The sequence below is a fragment of the Rhea americana genome, unplaced genomic scaffold (assembly GCF_003343005.1).
Source record: "Rhea americana isolate MKP2758 unplaced genomic scaffold, rheAme1 scaffold_34, whole genome shotgun sequence".
Classification (NCBI taxonomy): domain Eukaryota; kingdom Metazoa; phylum Chordata; class Aves; order Rheiformes; family Rheidae; genus Rhea; species Rhea americana.
Genome location: NW_028186468.1, coordinates 6,597,642 through 6,625,249, shown reverse-complemented (window position 1 = coordinate 6,625,249; position 27,608 = coordinate 6,597,642). Strand labels below are relative to the sequence as shown.

At 35.6% G+C, this 27,608-nt stretch overlaps 1 protein-coding gene across 1 annotated transcript in view; it reads left to right on the top strand.

Moving 5' to 3' along the window:
• The first annotated feature begins 8,002 nt into the window (after positions 1 to 8,002).
• GALNTL6 (polypeptide N-acetylgalactosaminyltransferase like 6) overlaps positions 8,003 to 27,608 on the top strand; it is a 313,568-nt gene continuing 293,962 nt past the window's right edge. The window contains exon 1 of the mRNA XM_085311322.1: positions 8,003 to 8,108. Coding sequence (XP_085167448.1) covers positions 8,015 to 8,108 — 94 coding nt within the window. The 5' untranslated portion in view covers positions 8,003 to 8,014. The remainder of the gene's footprint in view (positions 8,109 to 27,608) is intronic.

Below are 27,608 nucleotides of genomic sequence, written 5' to 3'. Positions count from 1 at the left end.
CAGATTTTGGTGATTAGTTGTTCTCAGCAGATAGTGAAAGAAGTTTTCAGTTAATTTATTAAAGGTGTGGCCCCAGACAGCAAAAGAGATTCAGAAGAGAGGGTGCAGAGTAGGGGTTAAAGAGTCAAGAAAGAAGATAGGGCTATTTTTATCCTTATCTGGCCCCCTCAAACATCTTCCCTAAGTTTCTGTTTGCTTAATGGCCTACCTGCCTGTGAGATGTTGGAGATGAATAATCAAAATAGCTTATTTTTTAAAAAAGAAAGAGATGTCAATTTGGGCTGTTTTCAGTAGGTTTCATTTGATACTGTATTTCAACATAATCACTACCACCTCAATAATTTTGATCACAACACTTGTTTAAATACTAAAGTTACAAAGCAATTCCTGTGGCGACTCTTTCTATACCATCATAAATCAGAAATGGAAAAGTTCAGGTTCTATCAGGGCTGTTGACTTAATTGTATTGACTGCATACGGCATAAATTCCTGTGCCGCTTTCCGGTCCTGTTACTATTAAGTGCGTAAGTTCCTATACGACTGGGCTAAGAAAATATCCTCATTATGGAGAATGTACACTCTGGCCAAGCAAACATGGTATTTGCAGCTAATCTTGTGGGTCTTTTCTGCCCTTTGGTGCCTTTAACAGTGTAACCATAGTGCAGCAATAATGAATTTAATACCTGTCTCTAACAGTTAGTAGCAAAATTTATGGGGAGTTTGGCATTTTCTAAACAATGTTATTAAAAGCTTTGATTTGGGATTGATGGCATGTGCTGGATTGTCCATTATATTCCAGAACTAAAAGCAAAGTCAGTCTGATTTAATCTTTTAAAATGAAATAAAGGACCTTGACTCATTCAGATGTCAGAGTAAGAATCAAGTGCTGCTCCTTTTTCCTTTTTTTTATGTGCTGTTTAATTATTTCTAATTATTTCTACTAATGTAAATGTCAGTGCAATGAACACTTATTTGCTATGGCATAAGAAATAAATGGCATGGGAAATTTGAGAATATGAAGAAATTCATCACGTCCTCAACTCTCTGTTAAACTGGTTTTAAGTCAGCTAGCTGTAGGGGTTTAGGCAACGATTCAGATTCATATTTTTAAAAAAACTTTGTAAGGGGTACTTTGAAGAAAGTAAAAAAAAAAAAAAAAAAAAAANAAAAAAAAAAAAAAAAAAAAAAAAAAAAAAAAAAAAAGAAATAAAACAAATTGAAAGGCAGTAATTACATGCCTGTATTCTGGGTTTTGGGGTTCTGGATTTTGAAGCCTCTCCTGCAGCCCCCCTTGGAGCTGCTGCCTTCGTGCCCTGGTGCCCTGGGGCACTCAGTGCTGTTGCGGCCGGCTGGGACCGGTTGGGACCGGTTCCGGGCGGTTTGCAGCCTGCTTTCGCCCCCGCCCCGCCACAGGAGAGGAGAGCGAGGCAGGCAGCATCCAGGGCTTATGCGTAAAGGCCTAGGGACCGAGGTGGGGTGATACTTGGATTTTATACCTGTTCTGCAGACCAGGCTTCCTCAAGAGGAAAAAGCATTTTGGTGTTTTTGTCCCTTACTCCCTCAGCCGTTCCCTCCACCCTGCGACACGTTGCTTGTGTTTGGCACTGGAACGGTTCTTAGCTTCAGATTTGGGTGCTGTAGTGATAAGATTTCACTTCATTGGTCTCATGTTAAAATTTAGTGCTGATAGGAAAAAAAAAATAGAAATCTTTTTGAAGTTAGTTATTTTTACGGCCATTCCACCTTCATGAGAATATCTGTGTTCGTAGGAACAGAACATTTGGAAATAGCCACTCTGTGAAATCAGAGCTGATTTGTAATAAATGTATGGCAATATATCCAACCATCATGATTATTAAGTTTATTCTGATCAGTGAATGAATCAAATTGCTCTATAGATTTGGACTCTGGAGTTTTGGGTTTTTGGTTTTTTTTTTTCTTTCCTGTTCTGTGCTTTTAAGTCTTGTTTGATCTAAGTAGTTGGTGGCAGATAGAGTCCTGAGAGTTATTTGTGTTGGGAGCTGGGGATGGGGGAAATGAGCTATCTCCCCCCCCCCCCCCGAACACACTTAACAAGCAGTGTATAAAGTCTTTATTTCAAGAACAAAAAGAAATAAAGCAGTGGCTGCTTCTGTGCTGCTCTGGAAATATGCCTGAAAGTGTCTAATTCCAGTGCTTATACACCGTAACATTCCTTTCCCATGTGCATTTTCTGCAGGGTAAGAGTAAGTGCCTATGTTCTAGATTTATTATTTCCTGAAACTAATTAAACAGTTGGAAATAATGTTTTGTACGCAGTGGTTGACTGTGTATTGATATTCAGTAAAATAAATATAAATTTGACAGTAAATTCTCAGGCTCAAAATGAATCTATAATTACCTCTTTTTAAAAATAAATTATTTTCTTAATAATTTTTTCCACTTACATATCATCTTCCTTTGCCTGAATCTGCTCTGTCTGCATCCACAGAGTGAAATTAAAAATAAATGAGTTATTCAATGAAGGCCCTTGTTTCTGATCTTCAGCTCTCAAATGTCACAGCAGAGAAGCTTTCTACCCCTTCCCCTCCTGCCCCCYCCCCCCCCCCCAAGGAATCTTGTAGTCTGAGAGTGAGGTTTTTTGATAATTATGCTACTTTGTGGGCTCATCATATTCTCTGTAATTGAACCAGATGTTGAATCTTCTCTAGAGGAGTAGGATCTTCTGACTCTATGTCATACTTTATCAGTCTTGCATCCCACAAGGTTTGAGGTTAATGTAAAAATCAAATAGTACAGCAGATGCTGTGTGTAATGTTGCTGTAGGTGGGTAATCCCTCTTGGACTGAAATGCTTAAAAATGTGCAACTCGCAGCTGCACACTAGGTGTAACAAATGGTTGGATATTAAATTATTGTAGGATTTTTTTGACAGCCAGTCAAAATCCAGTTATTCATATGCAGTGATGCTTGCTATAATAACAGCGTTGCATTTATTTAAAAAGTAGTTCTAAAGTTCAACAGGTTGAGAGTTATAGACAGAGACTGCTCTATTAGACTGCTCTATTTGTGAGTAACTTTTAGAAATGTTTTGGAGGGGAAGTACCCTGACATGTTTCAGTTAATCAGCTCTGCTGGTTTCTCATTCCTGCATAATGACGTTTGACTAAAGAATACCTGTAATCAAAATGTTGCTTAGATAAGAAATGTTTTACTAGCTAATAAATGATTAGTCACTAATTTGAAGAAGGCAATAGTGATAAAATGACTAAGTTAGTATGTGTTAAAATTATTTAAAAATTGTAATTCTGTAATTTTAATTTTCAGAATCAAAATATGGGATGCTCATGAATGGAAAATAGCAAAATTCAAGACCATCTTGCTTTTTCTGCACTACAATGAACTTGTAGACTGATTTATTTTTATTTTTTTTTTCAGGTGGAGGAACTTTCAGTTGATTTTTCAGTTGATTTTTATCTAGTATATTCTCAAAAGAGAAGAGTCTTTTAAATATATAGGAACACAATCAATGTCAATCAACTGCCCTTAAGTGCAGTTGCATTTGCATTACCCTGTAAATGTAACTGCAAATACATTGTCCCTAAAATGAATTCCTTTTGTTGCCTTTCTTTAGCATTTACACTTATACCACGTGATTAATCTTACTTCACTTTAGCCACTCAGCTTATGGTTAAATGTGTTCAGCAAAATATCAGATCCAAGATCATTTAGCAGATTTGGTATTGTGAAGTGACTTCATATTCAAGTGTTCTGAAGTTTACTCTGAGGTGGACCATGGAGGTTGGGATTTGGTTCCTGTGACGTCCTGTGTGTGCTTGTAGGAACAGTATTTAGATACTGTGATGGAGCCATTACACCAGAGGGCTGTAGTCTGTGTGTAACAAAGACAGAGTTAGTTCTAGTTCGATGCAAGATAGTGTAGATGATCAAATTATCCAGAAAGACAGAACTGGAAAAGGAAAGGAGAGAGTACCCAAGAGGAAGACAAGGCTAGAATGATGATACTATTAAATGTTAGATTTTTTTTCCCCCCCCAAAAAATCTTTTTTTTTGTTTGTTTGCTTACTTGCCAGCTAGAGATGCTTTAGAAATGGGGATTTTTTCAATCATTGTTGTCTGGAACAAGCAGACATGTGAACATACTGGTACAGAGTTATAAGAAAGAGTCTTTTTAGCAATTTTAAAACATGCTCCAGTAATTGTATTTTAAAGGTCTTTTAAATGTAATTTGTTTACCCATAGGCACAAGTTAACTGAAGGGAAAAGTTTTCTCAAGTGCTTCTGTATCTTGTTAGGCAATATAGCAGTATCAAAAAAGAAAAAAAAAAAGCCTATAGTTGCTGACAAGGGAGATATTTAGTAGAGGAACTAAGGGTGGCTCTGGCTTCTTTAGAGCCACAGAATTCTCACTGCAAAACTCCTGCTCTTTCCACAGAGTTTGGCTGTGAAGTGCCGCACCCCCTCCCAAGCCCTATTTCATGCTCACTGCAGGAGTAAAACTCTACCGTGCAGCTAGAGTAAATGTCATTAAGTCTAATCCTTCTGAGGGCCACAGTGTTCAGACCCCTAGAGTTCTTTTGGGGAGAATTACGCTGTGTGAATGCCACTCTTAGGAAGCAATCTGCAATGTCATTATATTTAATTCCTGGCCCCCCCCACCCCCCCGAAAGGGTGTTAGATTTGAAGAATCACCATGGTACTGATTTCTCTTGACAGCATATTATATTTTGATGGAAAAGAGTTGAGGGATTTTTTTTCTTTTGTTTAAAAAAAGAACACCACCACAACAATCTTTCAGCAGGGACTTACAATGCCATCAACACTATATTTGGGGATTTGTTTGTTTCCTTTTTTCCTCTTAGGGCAATGCAACTCTTCCAAAATATGAACTGCCATAAGACTTCCGCATATTCTTTGTGGTGTAATATTTGGATTTATATTTATCTCTGCTGGATTAGTTTTAATTTTAGTGATTTTTTTAAAAAAAAAACTTCAGTAAATGTATTTACTAAACTACTTACGAAAAGGCTCCTGGTACATTAGACTTGTAATTAATATTTGTAAGAGTATTGGCATTAAAATGCAAATGGGTGACTGGAAACCAGCTGCGAACTATACTACTCAGCTCTCTTTCACTATACTGCAACTTACCATTTAAATCAGTATTTTTAGGGAAAGAATTATACCATGCTGTTCATCCTGCTTTTGATAGTTTCAATAGTCTTGAATTCTTGGGGTTAATGATTCACATCAGCTGCACCCATATTGACAAGGGTAGAAGTTTAGTTGAAGCCAGTCTTTCTGTGCCTGACTTTTGAAGAGAGCCAGTTGGCTTGTTTCAGAGTGAATGATTTAGGAATTTGGGCTCAGGAATAATGTTTATTTCTGTTGTAGCCTATGTTGTGGATAGTGCTCCTGACTCTTAAGAAACAAGCTGTTTAACATATTTAGAATATTAACATTGTTGGAACACAAACATTATTAAAATTAATGTTAGAGTTCAAGACTATGGAAATTTGGATATTTTGGTAACATAAAATAGATTTTTGTTTCATCTTCAATTCCAGTTGTTAACCTATGACATAAATAAAAAATGAACGTTTTACTTGAAATATCTCTGCAAAAATGGTGAAAAAAAAATTTTAGAGCCCCTTCAGCTAGTTGCTCGTGTTCCTCAAGAAACATCACAGGAAATGGAGCAAGTGACTTCTATGAAAGAGAAATACTCGCTGACTTTCATAACTATGCTTAAAGAAAGTGAGAACAGATGTATGGAAAGTATGAGCTGTAAATAAGTACATCGCTTTCCTTCTAAGCTTACTAAGTTTATGTGATACCTGTATCCTTAGAAATTTCAGGGAGCTGTATAAATTAGTGAAATATGATAAAGAGGAATTAATGCAGACTGGATTGCATTTCAGTGATATGTAACATAAGTTACCCTTGATATTTAAACTAAAATGTTGGTCAGGCTAGCAGAATGAGTTGGATGTTTTTCAGTAACATAGAGGTTAATTGGGCAGCAGTGAGCACACAGCATCTTGGCCTGAACATCTGAGGTCCGCAGAAATATCGATGAGATTTTTATGCATGAATTTTTGTCAGCCGGGATTCGTGTCTTCCTTTGCTCTAAGGCAGCCAGCCATGCCAGGCATCCCTGACTTACTGCCTGCAGCTCTGAAAGCCTCAGGATCCCAGCTCTGAAAATGGCTTAGCTACCAGATCCCTATCCCTTAGCCTGGCAAACGCTTGTTTCTCTTAAAAGCACAAACCTCATCTGAAAATGTTGGGACAGCCTCACTGGGACCACTGAGTGTCTTTCAGTTCTGTTCTGCCAGTAATGTAAAATAAGATGATGATGTACAAGTCCAATATTTGTATAGTTCATGTATTTCAAGTGTGATGTTCAGATATTCACTCTTACAATATGCATAATTTTCATAGCACTTTCAGTACTTTGTAAAAGACTGATTAAATGCTGCTTCCCCAGAACAGCTTTTGAAGGATGTTTTCACATAGCCTTTGAACACACTTAATAATGTTTGTAATATGCATTATACATAATGCCTTCTTTTACACAACTTACTGTCTTAAAGCTACGATTAACAGAACTAGAGTGTTCATGTTATTCCTATGTGGCAATAAATCACTACTTCACTTTCTTCATGGTACGGCACAGTCCGTCCAAATATGATTAAAATACTAGTAATCAGCAGAAAAATGGGAAGATGAAAAAGTTTTAAAGCTCTGGAAAGATAAATTTGCTGTAGTAGCCAAATGAAAGATGTAGCTCTGATGTTAACACAATTTAGCAAAACTGCTTTCCTCTCGCAACAGAGATTTTGCGGAAGAACCTGAGAGAATTGCTTTAAGCGGCTTTATTTTGTGACCTACTCTGGTGTTCAGGGTTGTTTGGGTGTTCTGTGGTCTAGCATGTAGTCTGGGAGCATAAAAGGTGTTAAATCATTGTATGAAAGATGGAATTCTGGATAAGCACACAGGGATATGTGAAAATAGTCAAGTTTTCCTGGGAGCAGGAAAAATGGATCTTACTGAACTTTAGATCCTGTCTGTCAGAAGAGCACTTCATAGTTCAGAACATGTGATTAAAACATAGTAGCTTAAATACAAAAAGAACTTCTTGTCAGGTTAGCTCATCACGAATTGTCTTATGTTGCTCTTGGTTTTTGCAAGCACAAGCATTTGAGATGGTACTGAGAGTAAAGGAGCCTTTATACCACACTTCTGCACAAGTCTGGAATTTTCCAGCTAAACCACAAAGTAAACTAGACATCGTTCCAAATTATTGTAGTTTCCTATGTTTCCAGAGGTCTTGTGTTGGAGATTTCAATATTTTAGCTGCTCTTACCTTTCCTCAGGAAATTGGAGTCTGAAATAAGGAAGTCAATTTACCAGCTATGTGTTTGTTCTCTCTCAGGCTCCCTCCTCTTTCCTCAAAGACAAGTTATAGGATTTGAAAGTGCTTTGAGGAACTCGTACAATGTATTAGCTCTGTCCCTCTGATGCAAAGATGCTGATCTCATGTGAGTACCAGAAATTCAGCATTGGCTGTTACAAAAGAAACAAAATCAAAGGAGAACCTTGAAAGATCTTGAATAAGTGGAACTCTGATTTTGGACAAATAATTGTTTAGGAAAAAAATCAAGTTACTTCATGAGTTGAAGATGAGGGATTTTTGACAGCTGGTTGTGTTTTAGTGGTCCATTTAACTTCCATAAACTCCTTGCCAAGCAGTCATAGCAAGGCATTTCTGTAAAGAGCAATGTTAAGCATGAGGTGTTTGACATACACATTTAATTAAATAATAGGAATGTATGGTTTTCTTGAAATATTTAGAACAATAACTTCATTTACCACAAACAAGTTTCAATATTTGCATTGGAGTTTTGCTCACTTGTGTCATATTTATAAATGTTCTTCTGTAATAATACAAACCATGTATACATATTTATTATTTTTTGTTTTTTTGTTTTAAACAGACACTTCCATTGGGGATGGGAGATGGACAGCTCTTTACCTGGACAGATGGCTTGAAAAGGAAGGACTGGCATGATTATGAAAGCATTCAAAAAGATGCTATGCGTTCAGGTATACTGAATCCCAGAACAATTTTGTTTTATCCATTCTTTTTCCATGTGAATCTTTTTTTCTTTGAAGTCAGCTAAAAAGCATTTGTGACTTTCTGTTGCAGTGACTCATAACATTCTGAAATGTGGGGGTCTAACTGAATGCAAATCTCTCTGAAAATAGCTGAGTGAGAATAAAAATGTTTAATGCTAATAGCAATACATTGCTTGTACCAGGACATGGTATTTTCTTAAATATTTTTCATTTTGAAAACAATTCTTATTTTTAATCAAACATAAGCAAAAGTGCTGTTTTTCAAATACAGGGATGTATATTAATGCTGAAGCTGTGCTGTCCTTAAATTAATGGATAAAATCCAAGCCAAGTACCTGTAAATTTCAAAAACATCTGAGGTTATATTAGGGATAAATTTTAACCCTGTTAGTATTGTCCAATTTCTGTCCTCTAGTCTTGCTTACCCTAAAGCTACTTTACTTCATTCTGACAGTCCAGTACCCTAAAGCTACTTTACTTCATTCTGACAGTCCAAAATGGTTTGGAAGGGGGAGAAAATTGTATTTATGGTGCATTAAAGGATGCTTTGTTGCAGTGAGTAATGGATTTTTAATATATCAGGGGGTCAGTTACTCTTAAATAATGAAGATACCTAACCACAAGAAAATTTTCTTCATGTACTGTATGTCATATGTGGAAAGAAATGTTTGTGGTCTTCCCTTTTTTTTATGGAGCATGTTCAGATTTGAGTATTTCTTTTCTAATTTACAACTATTCAGCATAAGAAATTAAAAGGAAGGAAGGGAAACAGCAGTCAAATTGCACTTTAATCAGTGTCTGAAAGTCATTATTTTACAAAAGCCAATCTACTGTTGTAAAATACATTTTGCTGTCTCGATCCAAATGTTGGAAGACAGTCAACACCTCTCCAATATGCTTCTATAACTGAATTAAGTTGACAGATTCATAATACTTGGTAAGTGCTTAATTTTGCAAGGTTCTGAACCACAAAAATATATCAAGTGCACGCTAATTTTGTAAATTCCTTTCTCTTCAGAATCCTTTTGGTCACTGACCAAAAAAGCCTCTCTTTTCTTCCCATGTATTCTAAAGAGGGAAGCAAAAGGGGTGGTGGTGGATGAAATTATTTTCAGCAATTTAAGGGTTGCCAGATCAATGTTAATTTTGTTTCAAATGTCTGAGTGTAGAATGCTGGACTGGTAAGAGATAATACACAAAACAGTAGCGACGTGTGTAGAAACATGTGCGTATGTAGGGAATATCACAGGCTTCCTGGTTAGAATGGAACTCTTGAGAGGGGTGTGTAGTGATACTTTAGCAATGCACAAGTGATTCCTTAATATGTAATGTAGACCCAGTATCTTTTGGAAAATAAACTGTAATACACTACAATTATCTGATGACTTGCTGTATCTATATAGTAGTACTGTATTCTGCATTGTGGTGTCCTCTGAGAAATTAGCAAACAACATTTTGTGGCTGTATATTTCTTGGTCCTACTCTTGATATTATTGATGTAGTGATATGTCCTGATGTATGTGGACAAGTCTTCTAGTGAACTTCTTTTAATTTATTATTATTTAAAAGAAAGTATACAGACTTATTTGTGTTTTTATTAGCTTCCTTGTGATAGTAGCTGCTGAACTGGATCATCTAAGAAATCTTTTTTATGATTTCTGTCTAAGTAGTAGTCATTCATTAGACTAACTTTTAATGATTTTTTTTTCTTCTTTGAAAATCACAATATAGTAATGCAAATGGAAAGCTATAATACAAGAATATTTTAGTGCGGTCTTTTGGGATATATACCGTATCATTTCTGTCCCTAATAACAGAACAGAATTTAGCTGAAATCAGCTTTTGTTTAAAAATTACCTAGAGAATAAGCTCTACCATCTGAAGGCATGGAAATAACAGGAATGAAAGGTCTTCTCAGGAGATTACAGAAAAAGCAGTCAGTACTTATTACACAGCAAAATAGAAAAAGGTAAGATCATTTTAGAATACAGTTTATCTGTTTATCAGTAAATAGTACAATTTCCTAAGTACTGGGAATGAGAATTTCATAAATCTAATGAGAGAGAGGTGCTAGTTTCTCCATGGCTAGCTTTGTTTGTTTTTGTTGTTGAGTGTCTTTTTGTTTGTTTTTGCAAGGCCAATTTTTTCTGACCCTCTCTCGGTTTCACCAAACCAAAACCAATGTTCCTGAGTTTGAATACAAGTGATTTTCTCCAGGAAAACATTCATAAAGCTAAAGAGACAAGCCGTTTGCAATAAATGGAAAAAAGATAGTACTATTTCTATTTATTTCAAGTGTTCTGAATCGTCTGTATCTTAGCTCTGAACTTTCATGTAGTCTGGCATAAAAATACTGACACAAACATGTATTATTCTGTCAATAGACCGCTTTGTTAGGCCGCCTCGGATTCAAATATCTGTTTGTGGTGTTCCTACCATTAATTCACATTCATTAGCATGGTGATGGTACTTGAGAAGGATCTTAAGACCATAGTGGAAAGGCTTTGCATGTGGAATTTCCTGATGTAGCAGAAAAGATAATTAATTTTCAAAGACTCCTGCTGAGGCTGAGTCTTCAATAACTGGTGCTAGTTTTTCAGTTCCTCACCTGTATGGAATTTGCTGGTGGCACACACTCTTCCGAGGTCCATTTCTTTTAGCTGGAATTACCTGCTGAAGCTTTGTTTTGGTGAAAAACATTCTTGTCTGCTTTCCACCTGAGGAAACAAAGGAGCCTTGCTTCTCATATGACACTCTGATAACTATTCATGATAGATTTTTCCTCTGGAGGAGATGTTTTCTTTGGAAAAACACATTTTTTTGTGTTAAGAATGAGAGGCACATCTGAACCTGTTCCATCTGAAGGCAAGCCTCTTCTACTATTCATAACTTTGACATTAAATAGTCTTGTCCTTTTTTTTTTAATGCCCTTGTGAATTAACTCCATTCCCAGTATAAGGGTGATACACAACCAGTAGGACTTTATGTAGTCTACTCCACTGACAATGACTTTATAGAAAGAAGTGAGCTCCTGAAGAAGTTATGCCAATTGAGAATATCATAGGTAGTGATAATAGTACTTTTTTCTGTCTACCTTCCAGTATTTTCCCCATTTTATATATGATGAAATGGAGATCTTTGTCACATATAATCCTTAGGAAAAATCTCTGATCTAGATGGGCACTAGGTCTCCAGACTTGTTGTCCAAGGCCCTGCCTAAATGATCCTACTTTTCCAGCTATGTCTGAATAATTTGCAAGGTACTAGAACAGGGTGGTATGGCCTGTAATTATGGCAGAGGTCTGGGAGTTTAAGTTTAGTTTGGTTTCTGTTTTTCTCACAGGTATCTTGTTTTCTCTGTGACTTGGTTTCTTGTCTTGAAAAGAGATGATATTCTCTGGCTCAATTAATGTTGTGGGATATTGAGGAAAATGCAAAGCAGTCTTTGGAATGCTAACTTGTTAAAAGCTGGTTTGTCCAGCAGACGTTTTTTCTGTATGCTAGTAAAAATCTGTAAATCGGCATATGATGTGGGACTGCACTGCCATCACTTTTGTCCATCACAACAAGGTGCAATGGATTATGCACAAGTTTCTCTGATATACTGCCATGATCCTACTGATACTGTTGCACAGATTCACAAAACAGCGATCAGCTTTTACACCTCTGCCTAGCTCTGTTGTATTTTGCAGAATGCTTACTATGAAGCCATAACTGTAGGGAAATTACTATCCAGTCTGCTTAGATTTCCTATCTGACTTCAGACCAGTGACATTTTGATTATTAACCCTTTCTTTTCCCAGCTTGAACAATTTGCATTTTCTGAAGTTACTGGATATACAGGTGAGTTAAATTCCCCACTGACACATCCTGAAATAAAGTTACTATGTCAGTGATTACTTTATCCCCAGAAGTGATGACTGCTGCAAATGGTCACAATAAATGGAGATTCTGAAAATGAAGATTTTTTTTTCTTTGACAAGAAAATAGAAAATCAATATTCGCATGTGCCTATTGCTGACCTCACACATACAGAGCTGCTGAAACTCACAAGGCAGCCAAGCAATACGTGAATGAAACTGGTCCAACTGATTGAGAGATGAGTCTGCTGTGCTGGAGAAGTGTTCCCCATCATTTTCTTTATTGCTGAAAATTTTATTTTCAACAATACTTATTGCTGGTTTGTATGTTTTGGATTAACTTCTTTTAGAAGGCTAATATAGGAGCCTTCCTGGATTATCCTAACTATGTAGGAACCGACTGACCAGTAACTCTTTCCTCTGTTACTGGAAGAAAAGACTGTACTTGGATACACTGTTCATTTAGGAAATTCATTTCTTGGATTTTTTTTTTTCAGATACTCTGATAAATAATCTTTCCTATAGATAAATTTTCATCTTGTGGCCATTGTTATTTTACACATTCCGTATTTAAATATTTTTAATTCTGTCTGGTAGCTTGATAAATAATTTTTTGACCGCTGATTTCCTGTAGAATGATTTTGACAGTTAATTGTATCCATTGTGTATGTTAATGTTTCATGTTCAACCTTCTGTATGAGTTAGTAAAAGCATCTGTTTTTTTTTCTCTAGCACCAGTTATTTTGTTGTTTTGCTTGCACCTTATTTCTCTTCTTTTCTTTTTTTTTATGCAGTTTCAGTATTTTCAATCTCTTTCAGTGGAAATAACACTTAAAAAGCAGTTCTAAGAATTTTAGTTCGTTAATTTTCATACTTGAATGCAAGGAGCCATAGAGGAAATTACTATCTGTATGGCAAGGAGCCACAGAGATAATTGCTATGCTGTTGGTGGAGCGCAGACAGTAGCCAGTTCTATTTGCCAGTTTTGCAAGTCCAGATCTACTCAAATTTGGAAGGAACATTTAATGATTTGTATTAAATAGTACACAACAGTCCAGAATAGACTTAGTGAAACCAGAATTATTTCATTCAGTCATCCCAATCACTTGTGTTTTTTCTCTGAATATTACTCTTCCATTACCTGAAAACTAGTGATTGAAATATGAGAGAGAAGAATGTGAAAGACTTTTTTTTTTTTTTTGGGGGGGGGGGGTGTAATAAGTCATTATTGACTAAACAGTTTTGATGGACACTTTGGGAAAGGAAAAAAAATAGAAATTTAATTGTTTACATTTTCTGAAATAATCCAGCAAATCAGTCAGATATTACAGTGGAGGAAGAGTGAACAGAGTGAGTTTATCTGAGAATTGGCTTTATTGCAGCTGATATGTCGTGGCATCTTTTTGACAAGAAACCAGCATTTAAACTAAGAGCAGTTCCTATTAATTTGTTCTCCTGTGAGGATCCAGCTGAAAAGCAGGTGACATGTCTTGATGAAGAATATGCATAATTTTAATTAAAAGAGTAATAAACTGCAAATCTCACATTTGTCATCATATTGTTTAGGCAAGTAGTAAACATTGTGTTATGTGTCTTTTAGGAGCATTCATTTTAGAGGTGTGAGTGCACTTTATGTAAATACAGCTTGTGCCTTAATAGCCTAGCTAGCTGTTACTGGTGTGTGTAACAGTCTAGTTACAATAACACTGATTCTGTGAGAGTGGTGTAAATTTGTCTGGATCTCTAGATAGAGATTATTGACCCAGATGCTGAAATCCTGATATTGCCACTCACCAGTTACTGACTTGGCAAGTTTCTTTGGGTGTTTTCCCATTTCTCTTCTGTTGCTCTATGCAGGATTCTGAGAAGTTTAGCAAGATCTTTGCTTCAGGAGTAGGGCAATTGCTGTGATGCCAATGACTGCTGAATTTCCAGGCTTTTTGTGCAGGATGAGGAGTCTGAGGTCCCTGAATGCTCTCAGGATGAATAAGATTTACAGGAGAGATCCAGGAAGGCCCTACTTCAAAAGCATCCATGAGAAGACATTCTCTTGATTCCCAGGCTGTCTTTAAATCCTGGGTAGTGAGACTGAGTCCTAGAGAATCTGTCAGTTCCATTGTTCCTCCATTTCTGAAAGTTGTTACATCTCTTTCCATCAAAAAATCTCAACTGTATGTACTCATCAATTACAAGTAATAGCCTTAATGATGAATTACAGCCCTCCTCAGATAAGAGGAGTGATTCAAATACTTAATTCTTGTGCTTTAAAAGAAACACAGATTGAGCATTTATACTTGAATATGGCATTATTTCTGATCATGCAAATCTGTTTCTAACTACAAATGATAGCTTTTTTCCATTGTAAAATACTGCAGAGGGGAAACTGGAGGAACAGAAAAACTGAAACTTTTCAGCTGGGCAGAACTAATGAGAAAACAAAAAACAAAGCTTAATTTTGGAATAATTTTTGACCAGTTCTGCCCATAAAATTAAAAGCCTATGAAATGATGTAGAAAGCTCTCATACTTCAAATGCTATAGTCTTTTGTGTGTGTGTGTGTGTGTGTGTGTGTGTATGTGTGTGTGTTTTTGTTTTTAATTTAAGTTTTGTGTTGTTAGGGAAAGGGAACATTTCAAAGGACTGTTTTTTAAATAATGTCTTCCCCTCCCTCTTCCACTCCCTCCTCCCCTCCCCCTGGCATAATGTTTTGGAGATGTTTAGCAGAGCTTTTGACTGCTTGTGTGTATGCCAAATGATTATGTTCAATGACAGTCACAGAAAATTCAGTGTAATTGAAAGCTAATTTCTGAGAGAATGGTGACTGCTGAACAGCTGTGTTTATAGCACTAACATAATTTTTTAAAAAAAAAAATCTTTGTTTTTGAAAATGGTTGAGAAATTGGTCAAGTGACTTAAAAATATTGGCAATCGCTTTTTAAATGTTTGACTATTGAGCCATTTTATTACAGACTGCAAGTAAGATCTCATAGGAAAAAAGTCTTAGAATAAACTGTAACACATAGTTATCCTTGCAGGTATTGTGCCATTTGTACATTCTTTGCTCCTATTTATTTATTTAAATAGCATGTGGAGGGAAGGAATCAAAGTTATAATTCTCTTCTATGTACTCTTTACCTTTCTATTCCTGCAAAATATTATCTTGACCGGGGAAAGGCAATTTGAATAGTTAGGCCTTTGTGTGCTACAGTGTGCTCATTTCATATAGATGGGTTTCTCAGAGATGAATCATTAAAACAATAAGATGTTTCTCGTCTAGAATCAGAGAGGCAACACAGGCAGTCAGTAATAACTGTTCTTATGTGCGTATACACACATGCGAATCTCTTTGCAGACCCGCAGATCTCAGACTGAAGATTATTGGATATTTGTGTGTATTTGCAACCTTGAACTGAAAAACAAGCTGAAGACACTGAAAACAAAACAAACTGTGTATGTTTGATAGAAACGGTAAGAATATGAAACTCCAAATTCTTCAGGTTACATGTTAGGCTCAAGAGTGCTGTTGTACAGTAGTGCTTCAGAGCCCAGTACTCTCTGACCGGGTTCTTTGAGGTATCCCATGTGCGAAGGGTGTAACGTTTAATATCAGATTTACTTGTTCGAAGATACTTAATGTTACATGGGATTTTTGATTTAGTGGAGTGATACAGCAATATACTGAAATCGCAATACCAGTGCAAGTTACACTTAGCAAAATGTTGCAATATACAGTTCAATTGCAACATCGATATGATTCCCATTACTGATCTCTATAATATACTCACCATCACAACACTGGGTGTCCCCAGTCATCAAGAAGGGATACGTGGGTTGAAACTAGCTCAGGCTTGTTACTCTCTTCAAAATTGTTAGTTTTTCAATTTTGGTATTCTATATTGGGCTGAGCCACATGTACATTCCCAGCCATGCTGGTCTGGCCACCTCAGGGAGACATTCACACTCGTTTCAACAGCAGGAGAAACATTTGCACCACTAGTTCATCCAGTCAACTGGGATGTAGTCAGTTGATGCACTCAACTAACATAACTGTTCATCTAAACCAAAGGCCATAGCTACCTTCTGGTCTCCTTTGTGTTGAGATAAGGTCAGTTTTCTGGACCACAGCTGTGGTCAGTCACACCCCATGTTATTCCCTGGGCTTCAGGGGCACCTCGCCCCTACCCGTCTCCTCTGAACCTTCTTCCAAAATAAACTGCAAGTGCCAGAGTGCCTGTAGAGCTGGCTATTAGGCAGCAACAACCAGCTAGCAAGACTAAATGTAATTCTATATTGATTATGAAAATATATTTCTATGTTATTTATATGGATAAATATAACCTAAGTTGTGGAAAAAAAACTGTATACTAAAATATTAGCTCACTTGAATCGTGTCAGATTGGACTGTACACTATTAATTCTGTCAACATCACGTATTAAATTTAGGAGATTTGTTTAAACATCTGAAATTGTAGTTCCTTTAGAAAGAATTTGAGAACTTGCCATGTAATTTGAACTGTATTGGTAGCCCTACGTGAAATTTAAAAGAGAGAGCGGGAAAAAAAGAAAAAAAAAGAAAAAAAAGGACCCACTCTTTTTTCATATTATTATGGCAATCTTAACTTAAGGCCCAGAGGTCAGGTTGAAATACGAACAGAAAGACCTGACTGCAAATTGAATCTAATGACTCTGATATTCAGATTTTTTTTTTTTAAAAAAAAAAGCCATGTTTTTAAATTGTGTTGTCAATATTTTTAAAACTGTGGTAACAGTCTTGCATCAGATATTTTTCAACTAATTTACTCTTGGAATATGTTTATATTTTTAAATGATAGCTAAATTTCAGTTTACCCAGGCTCTTGTTTCTATTTTATATGCTAATTATATGCATTGTATGTATGGATTTGGGGAACTTCAGTCAATGTATGCAAAGCTACTGATGCTTGCAGTTGCTGTTTGCAGTGCTGTTCCAGTGCAGCCTACAAAAGGTGAAACCTGAAGCATTCACTGTACTAGTGTTTAAATTGGGGAAGGAATAGTGTCCAGAAGACAAGTTATCACATAATGAAAGAGTGCCAGTTCCATCATCCTCCTGGGTCTGCTTTCCTACTCTTTCAAACTTTCATCAAAGGCAAAAGTGTGTTCTGGATATTAAATCCTTTGAATTGTTCTCCAAGAATTCTTTAGTTGAGAGACTGATTTAATTTTAATATGGTCACATATCACACACAAATTAAGCCTCCAAACAAATAACATTTCTTCATTGTTTTTTCTTTATTTTGTTCTAGCTTTTATTAAAGCAGTTATACTGGGCAAAAATCCAAACTTCAGATGCTTCAGAGAAAAGAGTGAAAGCTGGGAGCTGTTAAGGTTCTAGAAGGCAGGTATTCTAATTAGCTATTTTAAGCCAGTAAATTAAACAAGTTACTAACTTACTGCCACTTCAGTTTGGCTTTTAAATGCCCCTTTTTCTCTCTTGTTTGTACAACGATCAAATTTCGTACTGTTTTTGATAAACTGTAATAGAAACTTTTTCATCTTCTATTTTCCAAATATTTTGAACTTTTACATGGAAGTTGGGAAGCCCTGAGTGCTTTTTTGGCAATATCATATATTCAAGTAACATTTTTTTATTTTATTTTTTTATTTAGTGGATCATGATTGCACATCTCAAAAATACTACTAAAGATACAGGAAAAAAAGGATAGATTTTTGGCTACAGTCTTAGTCCCCTGGCATAGCTCAGTTTATACCTATCATTTGAGGGAGGGTTAGTTCCACAGTTGTAAGAACTGAAGTCTTGAGTTAAACCTGTTCTAGGGAAGTACTTCAATGAGAATCCTTGGATTAGCCATCTCACTAATGCCTTGATGCAGAACAGTTCATGTTTTAAAGTATCTTTTTGTTGGTCAGGTGGCACAAACAAGGGATTTGAAGATTACATATTGTTTACTGCAAAACTTGGATGCTACGTGTAGGAATTTTATTTATTCATTTATTTTAACAAAAATTCTTAAGGACATATTGAAGGATAGATAAGGAGAAATAAGCTGAAGTATACTTCATGTATTTTCACACACCAAGCTAATAAATCTATTGTAAAGGAAGAGAGCTCATTACTAGGGATTTCTGTCACCTTCAAGTCTGTTTTTTTTTTTTTCTTTCTTTTTTGGGGGGAGGGGGAGGGGAAAGTGCCATGAATTTTGGAAAATGAATTTTGAATATATGACTAAAACAGAAGAATCAAGAGTCAGTAATTAGAATGATTTTTATCTTGATATATCAAAATTTGAAAATATTTCAAATTGCTGAAATTAATTTTATACAGAAAGTCTTCCTCAATTTGGATCATCAAGTCTTGTTCCAGTTTAAAACTTCTATCGCAATTTCTCTCAACAGTAGCTATAATTTCCAGTATAACTGATTTTAAATGTAAATGTCTGTCTTTCTGCAGCTGCTAGTTGCAAAACAGCCAGCGTATGGATTTTTTTTCGTTTATAGGAAAGTTGTTAACGCTTTCAAATGTTACTGTTATTCTGTATGCTGTGGTAGCAAAGAGTCATTTTTCTAAAGCATGTCCTATGGTATGGATAATAGTCTGTTACTAGTTTTGCTTCTTTTGTTCATTCAATTTTTTACCCTTTTTCAGTTTTACTATATGAAAAAAAACCTCCAGGGTTTATGGGGCAGTAGTGAGAATGCAAGAGGGATCATGAATTCACAGCTCCTTAGACCATCCTACCCATTGCTCTCAGTGGAGAGGATTCATTAAAGGGTTAGTCCTTTAAAATAATTCCCATGACAGTTTAATGTAAATAATCTATTAATCCTCCTTCCCATGGAATGATGTAACTACCAGGATGAAATACTATTAGTTTTTATCTTGAAACTCTTCTCTTCCATTCTGTGTTAACATGTTGTCATCTTGTAAGTGTCTGATTGCATATTCAGTGCAGATATGGAATATTGGATAATGACTGTTAGTACTTAGATGTTAAGAATAAACTTGCAGACTTGAAAGCATGAATTTTAGTAGTAGATATATTCATTGTTATTAATCAAAGACATGATATCAAATATTAATCAAGAATCATTTTATGTTTAATTATCTGGTAAGCATTAGTAGAGACTGCAAAACGAAATGGTAGCATATATCAGAATCGTGAATTGCGTTGGTTTAGTACTTTGGTGTGCAGTGGTGGTGAAGCTATCAGGTGTGCACTTCAGTATATGCTAGCAATGAAAGTACGTGTTTAGCATCTTTGAAATCTCCATTTGGGAGCATGCTTGCTAGGGAATGAAATGTCTTTAGTAATTCAGTCCTAAATTACAGAACATGTAAGTATTATCTAAGATACAAAAGTAAACTTCTTTATTCATTATTTTTAAAATTTTAAACTTGTTGAACCGTGATATTTTCTTCTGATTCTTTCTCTGTTTTCATAAGGAAAAAACACATGATCGACCATGGCAATGAATAAAATCTATCTGATTCTATTTATCATCGGTGATTAAATTCTAAATAGGTACATTGCCTCGTAAACTGTAACGAAGTAGTGCCCAGTGCTAATGTAAGTCTTGATTTTCCAAATGAATGGAATGTGGCTAAAATTGGATTTTATTTTTGCTTATACTCCACTTTACCTGGAGGAGTTCTCATTGTTTCTTAGTTTTCTCAGTATAGTGATCCACTTCTGGGATCAGGACAGTCAGATCCTGATCTCCTGTGGAGAGTTATGGTAAACTCTTAATTTTTATCTTGCATGATGAATTATGGGTTTAAGTTTTGTTAACTTGCTTCTGCACCCTTTTCATGTTCCTCTAGAACTGCTTCAAAGACTTACAGGGTTTGTGGAAGTAGATTAAAGGAGTCTCTGAATGGTTTTTGACACTTAATAATTTACTAAGTGGTTCTGATTTGCCAGTTAATTACCCCTTCCAAACCAGGGTTGGTAACTCTTTACACAAACTTACCCAAAAAAATCATTTCTGCATAGCATTGATACATTTTCAAAGCATTAAATTCACAATTCTCTTACAGCGCTGCGTAATCTCTTCCCTTTTCATTGAAACCAAAGTCTGAATACCAGCAACAGGTTTGAATCCAAAAGGAGTTTTGAAAATTAACTGATGGTGGAATACAGATGTAGTTTGAAAGGGGAAGTTTGCAGAGGGAACAAACTATATGAAGTGCATGATCTAAGCCATTTGAAGTCACTGTTTGTATTTTGTATTTTCAAAGGACCTTATGATGTGCTTTTAGCTACTTTAAAGATGTAAGTTTAGTAGCTGAGAAAATACAGTAAAATTTAAATTACTAGATTAAGCAAGTGTGAAAACACTTTCTATAATTTAAAGTATGTGTTGAATACAGAGATGAATGTCTGTAAGTACCTGAAGGGAGGGTGTCAGGGGGATGGGGCCAAACTCTTTTCAGTTGTCCCGTGTGACAGGACAAGAGGCAATGGGCAGAAATTGAAGCACAGGCAGTTCCGCCTGACCGTGAGGGGGAATTTCTTCCCTGTGAGAGTGATGGAGCACTGGAGCAGGTTGCCCAGAGAGGTTGTGGAGTCTCCTTCTCTGGAGATCCTCAAGGCCCGCCTGGATGCAGTGCTGTCTACCATGCTCTAGGTGACCCTGCTTGAGCAGGGGGGTTGGACTAGATAATCTCCAGAGGTCCCTTCCAACCTTACTGATTCTATGAACTAATGGCATGAAAATTGAGAAAAGCTTTTTGTCTATTTGTCTATGAGGAAGAAATTTTAAGGAAGTTTTTTCATATGTATCTCAAAGTTAGAGCTGTGTTTTTATTGGTCTGAAAAAGTATTGTTTTAATTCACAAACAGGATTTTCAATTTAGATATCTATCCTTTAATAATGTTAGTTTTATTATTTATATATGATTTTGAAAAACAGAAGAAGCATGTAATATTAAAAATGCATTTTTAAAAATATATTTTCACTTTGCTGCTTTTAATCTAGACAAAAAAAATGAAAGATATTTGGCAGAATCCAAATACCAATTTTTGCAAATCAACTTAAAAAAAAAAAAAAAGTAAAGTCTGAGGATTCCTCATGAGTTTATGCACAAATGTGGGATAAATGTTAAGTTATATTCTATAGATGATGAGTGTTCCTTCCGAATAGAAAATATTTTAAACTAATTAGGAGAAAATTGATTCAGTTCTTGGTTGAAGGAATGATTTTTTTGGGTCTGCACATCTGCCTCTGCTTGGTTCCACAACATATTGACTGGAAATTGAGTGTAAAGTCAGCTTTAGTACATGAAGCACTCTCAAATCTGTCAGAGGTTTGAAAAATAGTTGGCATTAATTAGACTCCTGTTACTCAGAAAGAGCTGAATGCATGACAAGAGAGGAAAGAGCCTGTGTAGAGCTGTGTTTATATCAGGTTAAATATTAGGTTTAGTTCTCCTTACCACACGGCATCTTACATTGTTGAGTTAGTAAGCTTACTGTCTGCCAGTTATAACGCTCTTTTTAGATAATGTGTTTTGTCTTATTCATTTTGTGATTTATTAGTAATAATTGCTGGATTATTAGTAAGAAGAGGGAAGGAGAGTTATGAATGAGTTGGATGTTGCTGAGTATAAGGATATATAACTATGGATATCCTTTTTAGAAAAGGAATGTGACTGATTTACCAAAAGAAAATATGAAAAGGAGAATAGAGCATTGCATCTGACAGGGAAAAAGGTAGAGTATTTTAAGTAAAGGATAAAGACTTGAGTAGACCCATCTTATAACTTGAGTTTTAATTGTTTATCTGCCATAACTATACCTCACTATACTGTAACATGTTAACTCCATTTCCTGGGCTTATTTTTCTTTATTTTGAGGATAATGATGGTATCTTTGAATTGTTAGGGGTATGTGTGTCAGTTTACTTATTTAACTAGATAATTAAGTGAAGACTCAGCTTCAAAGTCATATTAAACTAATTATTCTGTGATTCTGTGATTATCTGGGAACTGGCACTGTGTTATAGATCCCTGTGGTCCTGAAAAAGCAATAAAATACATATGTTCTACCTGAGAAATTTATCTTCATGACCCTGAATTTGCAAACTCTGCTTGCTTATGAATGCTCTCCTTAGCTTTACAGAAGCAAGAAGGAAGGACTTGTTACTGAATCACTGTGTGAGGAATCAGCTGTTCCTGAATCTGCCTCAGAGTTTAACTGTGAACTTCTATATGTTCTATATGTAACTGAATTCTATATGAACTGAATTTCTATATGTAAGAATGGATGTAGTTTGTGGTTTCTGCCCCACCCCCATGGTTGAGATCTTACATGTTAAATCTAAATTTGCTATAAGCTGTGACAGCTCATGCATTGTTTCTCCATAGCGTACATACCATGGAGTGCTGCTTTTAGTGCAACAGTGACTACACTGTTTCACACTGTGGAGTAACACATAGCTAAATTCCTTTTTAAAAACTATTCAGTCTTCTTTGTGCAGCAGCTACTAAACTGGCTTCTAGAGCTAATTTAGGCTGAAATCATGAAAAACAGAAAATACAGAAATTGAAGAACTCAGTAACATATGTTCCATTGCATATCCTGATTATTTTCTTGTGATAGTATGTATTAAATGACACACACTTAGAATACATTTTAGAAAAAAAAGTGGGTAAAGGTGTCATGTTGATTACAGCTGTTAGAAGTGTGTCATTTTATATGTTGGGGCTTCTAAAAAACTGTACCTATGTAACTGTAATTTTGCATTAAGTTAGTGGAGCTGTTTAATTCCTATATGTACCGTGTAAGTAACAACTCTGACCTTTCGCAAGAGAGCTGTTTAGACATGTATATTAATTTTAGTAGACCCGCTGGTACTAGAGACTATTAAAATGCTATTTTTGAGACGGTTTGTGAGAATTCATTTATTTAAACACTGAAACAAGGACATTATCACTTCAGATAACCTGGTTACACAGTAGATCCTTTCATTGTTTGTTTTTCCTTGCAGATCATTCAGTTACTAAAGCAAACTGTGACTCCTTCTTTATGGTTGAGATGAGTTCTGTTTCCCACATGGTTGTTTATTCAGTGTTTACAAAGTCCGGCGCTGATTAATGATCTACTGCCAGTCTGTTCTAATGTTAAATGAAAAAAAGCATTCCAGTGGCTGTGGCATTTGGTGATAAGTAGTTAGCCTAAATGGAAGATGTACTGTGCATCCCTTGGGTATAGAGTTATGATTAGATTCAGCTCAGCCTGCAGAGTGCTGCTGAGGATATTGCTGCTCTGCTGTAGTGATAGAGCAACTCATATCAGAACAGCATGTTTTGCTGCTTATCTTCCGTTGTACACTGTGGTATTCTAAATACAGTGGACATACCAAACAGCATATTTTTTTTTTTTAATCTAGAGTTATTAAAGTGAGAAGATGGCTAGAATCAGCCCTTTACCTTTTCAAGTCATTGTAATACTTGCAGCAAGCATTCCAAGCCACAGATTTTTTTTTTAAAAAAGCTTATTACTTCTGTGAAGTATTTGTTCAAGCCTTCAGACAACATACTTCTCACAGTTCGTATACTGTCATCGTTCTACTAAACTACAACAGTGCAGCTGCTTTAGAATATGTCATGGGGTTAACTAGTCTCTGTGTGCATGCACGCACACACGCGCACACACACACACACACGTACGTTTTGCTCTGCAGTACCTACTTTAGAAATTCAGAAGCTACATTTCTAATGCCTCAGATGAACAGGTATGCTTGTTGGCAACTGAGCTGTAATGAAAATTTCTTTCAGCTCAACTGTTGTACTAAATAATCACATGAAAGCCGACAAGAACAACGAGGTTCCGAAGGGATGAGAAGCTCTGTTGTGGCATATGTGCTGCATGTACTAGATCCTGTCTATGTACATCGATTGATAGATCAGAAAGGTGGAACTCTGATCTGACCTTCTATAAAGCAAAGACAGTAAGACTTGGGAACTGAATTATTGATTGAAGAAGTGTATGTGTTCAAAGTAAAGCAGACTATCTTGATTTGAAAAAACAATAATAAAATGAGTGATATAAAAGCTATCATAACCAGAGATGGATTATTGCAATTGTCAGCTGTACTGTGTACCTTTTGAGATAGACACAACTGCCAGCAGCAAGGGCCAGGCTAAAATTTAAAGTGGTTGCTAGTAAAATGCATAGATACTTGGGAGAATTAAGCTCATGAGCACTGAGCTAATTTTTGATTCTTGCAAATAAATTGATTCAGCAAACAAGGAACTAGCCATTGTAGGTCACTTTGTTTATCTTTAATAAAATATTAAGTGTAATTTATTTTGCAGTCCTCTTTGGTAAGGCAACAACCAGGCCAGCTGATTATTTTCCATGCCTACAATAAAATCTCACTTACTGTTTGGAGTTGTTAAATCCTGTTATATAACAAGACCCAATTCAAGTAGCCAGTGCTTTTGTGGTATGAGCTGGAGTTTCTTCCATTCTGCAGGTTGTTGCTCTTCTTCCTCCACTAGCTACTCAGCCTAATTGCTCCACATGCTAATGTTTCTGCCTTCCTCAGCCACTAGCTGCCCTATGTAACCACTGTGTTTTTTAGTAGTAGTTTTTCTTTTAGCTCCTAGAAAGAGTACATGAAGCACTAAGCACACACAGGAGATTCTTAATCAGCTTCTCCCACTTCATGGACTCTTTACAATCCCCTGCCATTTTTTATCTGTTTTGAGGCAGAAATTATCGTCTTAGATTAGCATGACCACTCACCCCAGGACTGTTTAGCATATGGAAATCTGGAAATTTTGTCTAATACAATTAGAAAGCTCTGTTTCATTCTATTATTTTCCCCCTTGATTTGCATTTCTTTGAACAAAAGTGCTTCTCAAACATAACAAAACCACATATGCAAGCTAAGCACATTTCAGAGGCCACCATTCATTCCTCTTATGTTCCTCTTCTCCCCCTGAAATACCCTTCCTTTTTCTAGTTCCTATCCAATATAGTATTTCTTTCTATTGAGTAAAGGAGGAATGTATCACTACTAGAAGTATATTTATCTCATTTCTGTGTTAGCAAAATGTTCCCTTCATTCTTAATCTCATGGGAACAATAATCAGACATTAATGCACTAAAGATGCAAGTGTAGTGAGGTATGAATGAACCCTTTCAAAATTTTTAAGGAGCTAATTCATCTTCTGCTTTTTTTGTTGGTGGTTTGGGGGATTTTTGTTGTTCTAGAAGTGAATGGGCAGTCTAATAATGAAATTTAGTTTACTTCTCCCGAAGTATGCTATTTGTAGAAAGCTATTCCTGAAGAGAGAGGCAATTTAGATCATCTCTCTCCTGCTGACCATCATGTCAGCAACCCTGAAAGGACAGAGCCTCACATTCACTCCCAATAGCTCTTCTGTATCACTCTCGGAAGCACTTGTGTGAACTACTGAGGGCTCTACACAGTCTTTGTGAAAAAAAAAAAAAGTTAATTATTATATATAATAATAATTCAGTAACAATCAAATAGTGGGAATTTGAATGCTTTCTACCAGAAAACTAGTTTTACATAGAATTTTTTATTGTTTGCATTTTCTCTGGTGGTTTGATACTGAAACAGTAATAAATTCTTATTATATATTTATAAGCTATTTATTCTCATTTAACAATGTATCGTTCAGGGTTTACCTGACAGAGTTTTTATTTTTCTCAGTTGCATAAGAGAGATCTGATTCCAGCTGTGTCTATAGTGCTAAGGAACAACCTTTTATATTCTCTCAGACCTTGACAATTATGTAATAGATATATTGTAAAAATAGAAGTATTAAAAATGCTGTAAATCTTGGTGCTATGGCTTTTTAAGGTGTTACTAGGTAGAGTAGCAAAAAGTAAAAATAATAGGCCTTTTTGATCCCAGTTTCATTGATCTAAAATCAATAAAACTACTGTAAATTAGGCTCATAAGGTTGTATAACCAGTGGGATGCTCTGAGAACTTTGAGAAAAGTAGAATAGAATTGTGATTAAATATATTTCAGTTTCTACTGCAGTCAATATATTTGAGTTTCTACTGAGTCTTGCTGACTTTGAGGAAAAATATCGTTCTATCAATTTATCCCTAATCCTTCTCCTGTTTATCTTAGAGATCATAGAAATTAAAGGCTGGTCAACCTCACTAGATAACCAAAGTTGCATACATCATGGTTGCATAGATACATTATGGTAAGAGGCCGTGTGTGCACCCATCTTTGTTCATGGCCTCCGCTCCTTGGATAACATATTCCATTGTTTCACTATTTTTAGAGCTAGAAAAATTTTATTTTCTAACAGAAAAGCCTAATATATGTAGATATATATGTATGTATGTGTGTGTATGCATTTTAGGTATATAATATATATAATTAAATATATATTATATAAATACATTTATATATTATATAATAATATTTACAAGAAGTGTGTGTTTGTGTGTTTGTATTTATTTTTTTCTTCCTGAGTAGTCCTACTTGAGATAAAGGCAATTACATGTGCAGTTTTAAGTTCGTCACTCTGTAGCAAGTCAGTAACGTACCCTCCATCATGCATTTCTTGACCTAAAATCTACAAACTTTTTTTAGTGAAAATGAATATAAATATGCAAAACCATGAAAGGCATTTGTTCAAAGCAAGCACTATCTTCCCTAGCATGAAAGAAAAAGTGATTTGATAAAAATAACTTACTTTGGTCTGTATTAGTCCTTGTCTTGACTTTTGAACTAATTTTATGTAGATAAAAAATATTCATTCCTTTGTCTTCTGAAGGTTGCAAAATACATCATGGTTCTCTTCTTCATGGCTATTTTGTTTAAAATAAGTGAGTACTGGCTACTTTACAAATAAGGTATATGGAATACAGGCATACAAATGTCAGTCAAATTAACTAAGAGTGCTATTAAGCCCATGACCTAAAGAGCTGTGTAGAAAGAGGAGAGCTCCTAAATCTTATTCATTTTATTTTCTTTCATAATATCTATATTTTTAAGTGTTTTACTGTGATTTTCTGTGGAGGGAGGGGAGAGAGACATTCCACTATTTGTTCAGCTTTTTCAACTTTTCTCAAGAAGCAGAGGATGCCATTTCTCTTAGTAGAAAACTTGACTTTTAACTGTGTATAAATTGGCTTTCCAAAGCCTCTTCTGGATACTATGCATTGAAATACAATTTAAATTTGAGATGCTAAGGAGAAATTTCATTCCGTAAGTGCAACAACAGACTGGCACAATTAATTAATTTCTTTCCTGATATAACCAGAAGCTAGTTTTAATGTAGAGGGAAAAAAATTATGGTATAATGTAGAGTATGCTCGAAATTGTAGTGAGCTGCATGAATTAGCTGTGGATGATTTGGAACTGAATCTGCTTGAGAAGCTTGGAACAAGGGCTTTTTACCAGTTATGAACTCCAAAAAAGTGGCTAACTTGAATGAATGATTTTGCCTGGATAGTTGTAAGTAACATATATATCCAGGGAGTTTACTTCCTTTTATGCTTTCTGAGACTGTAGCAGTCCTCTTAGTGATCTCTAGTTTGGAAAAGTAGTAGACTAATACTTAAGGAGGTTTATCTTTTGATGATTTCTCCCTCCCCACTCTCTC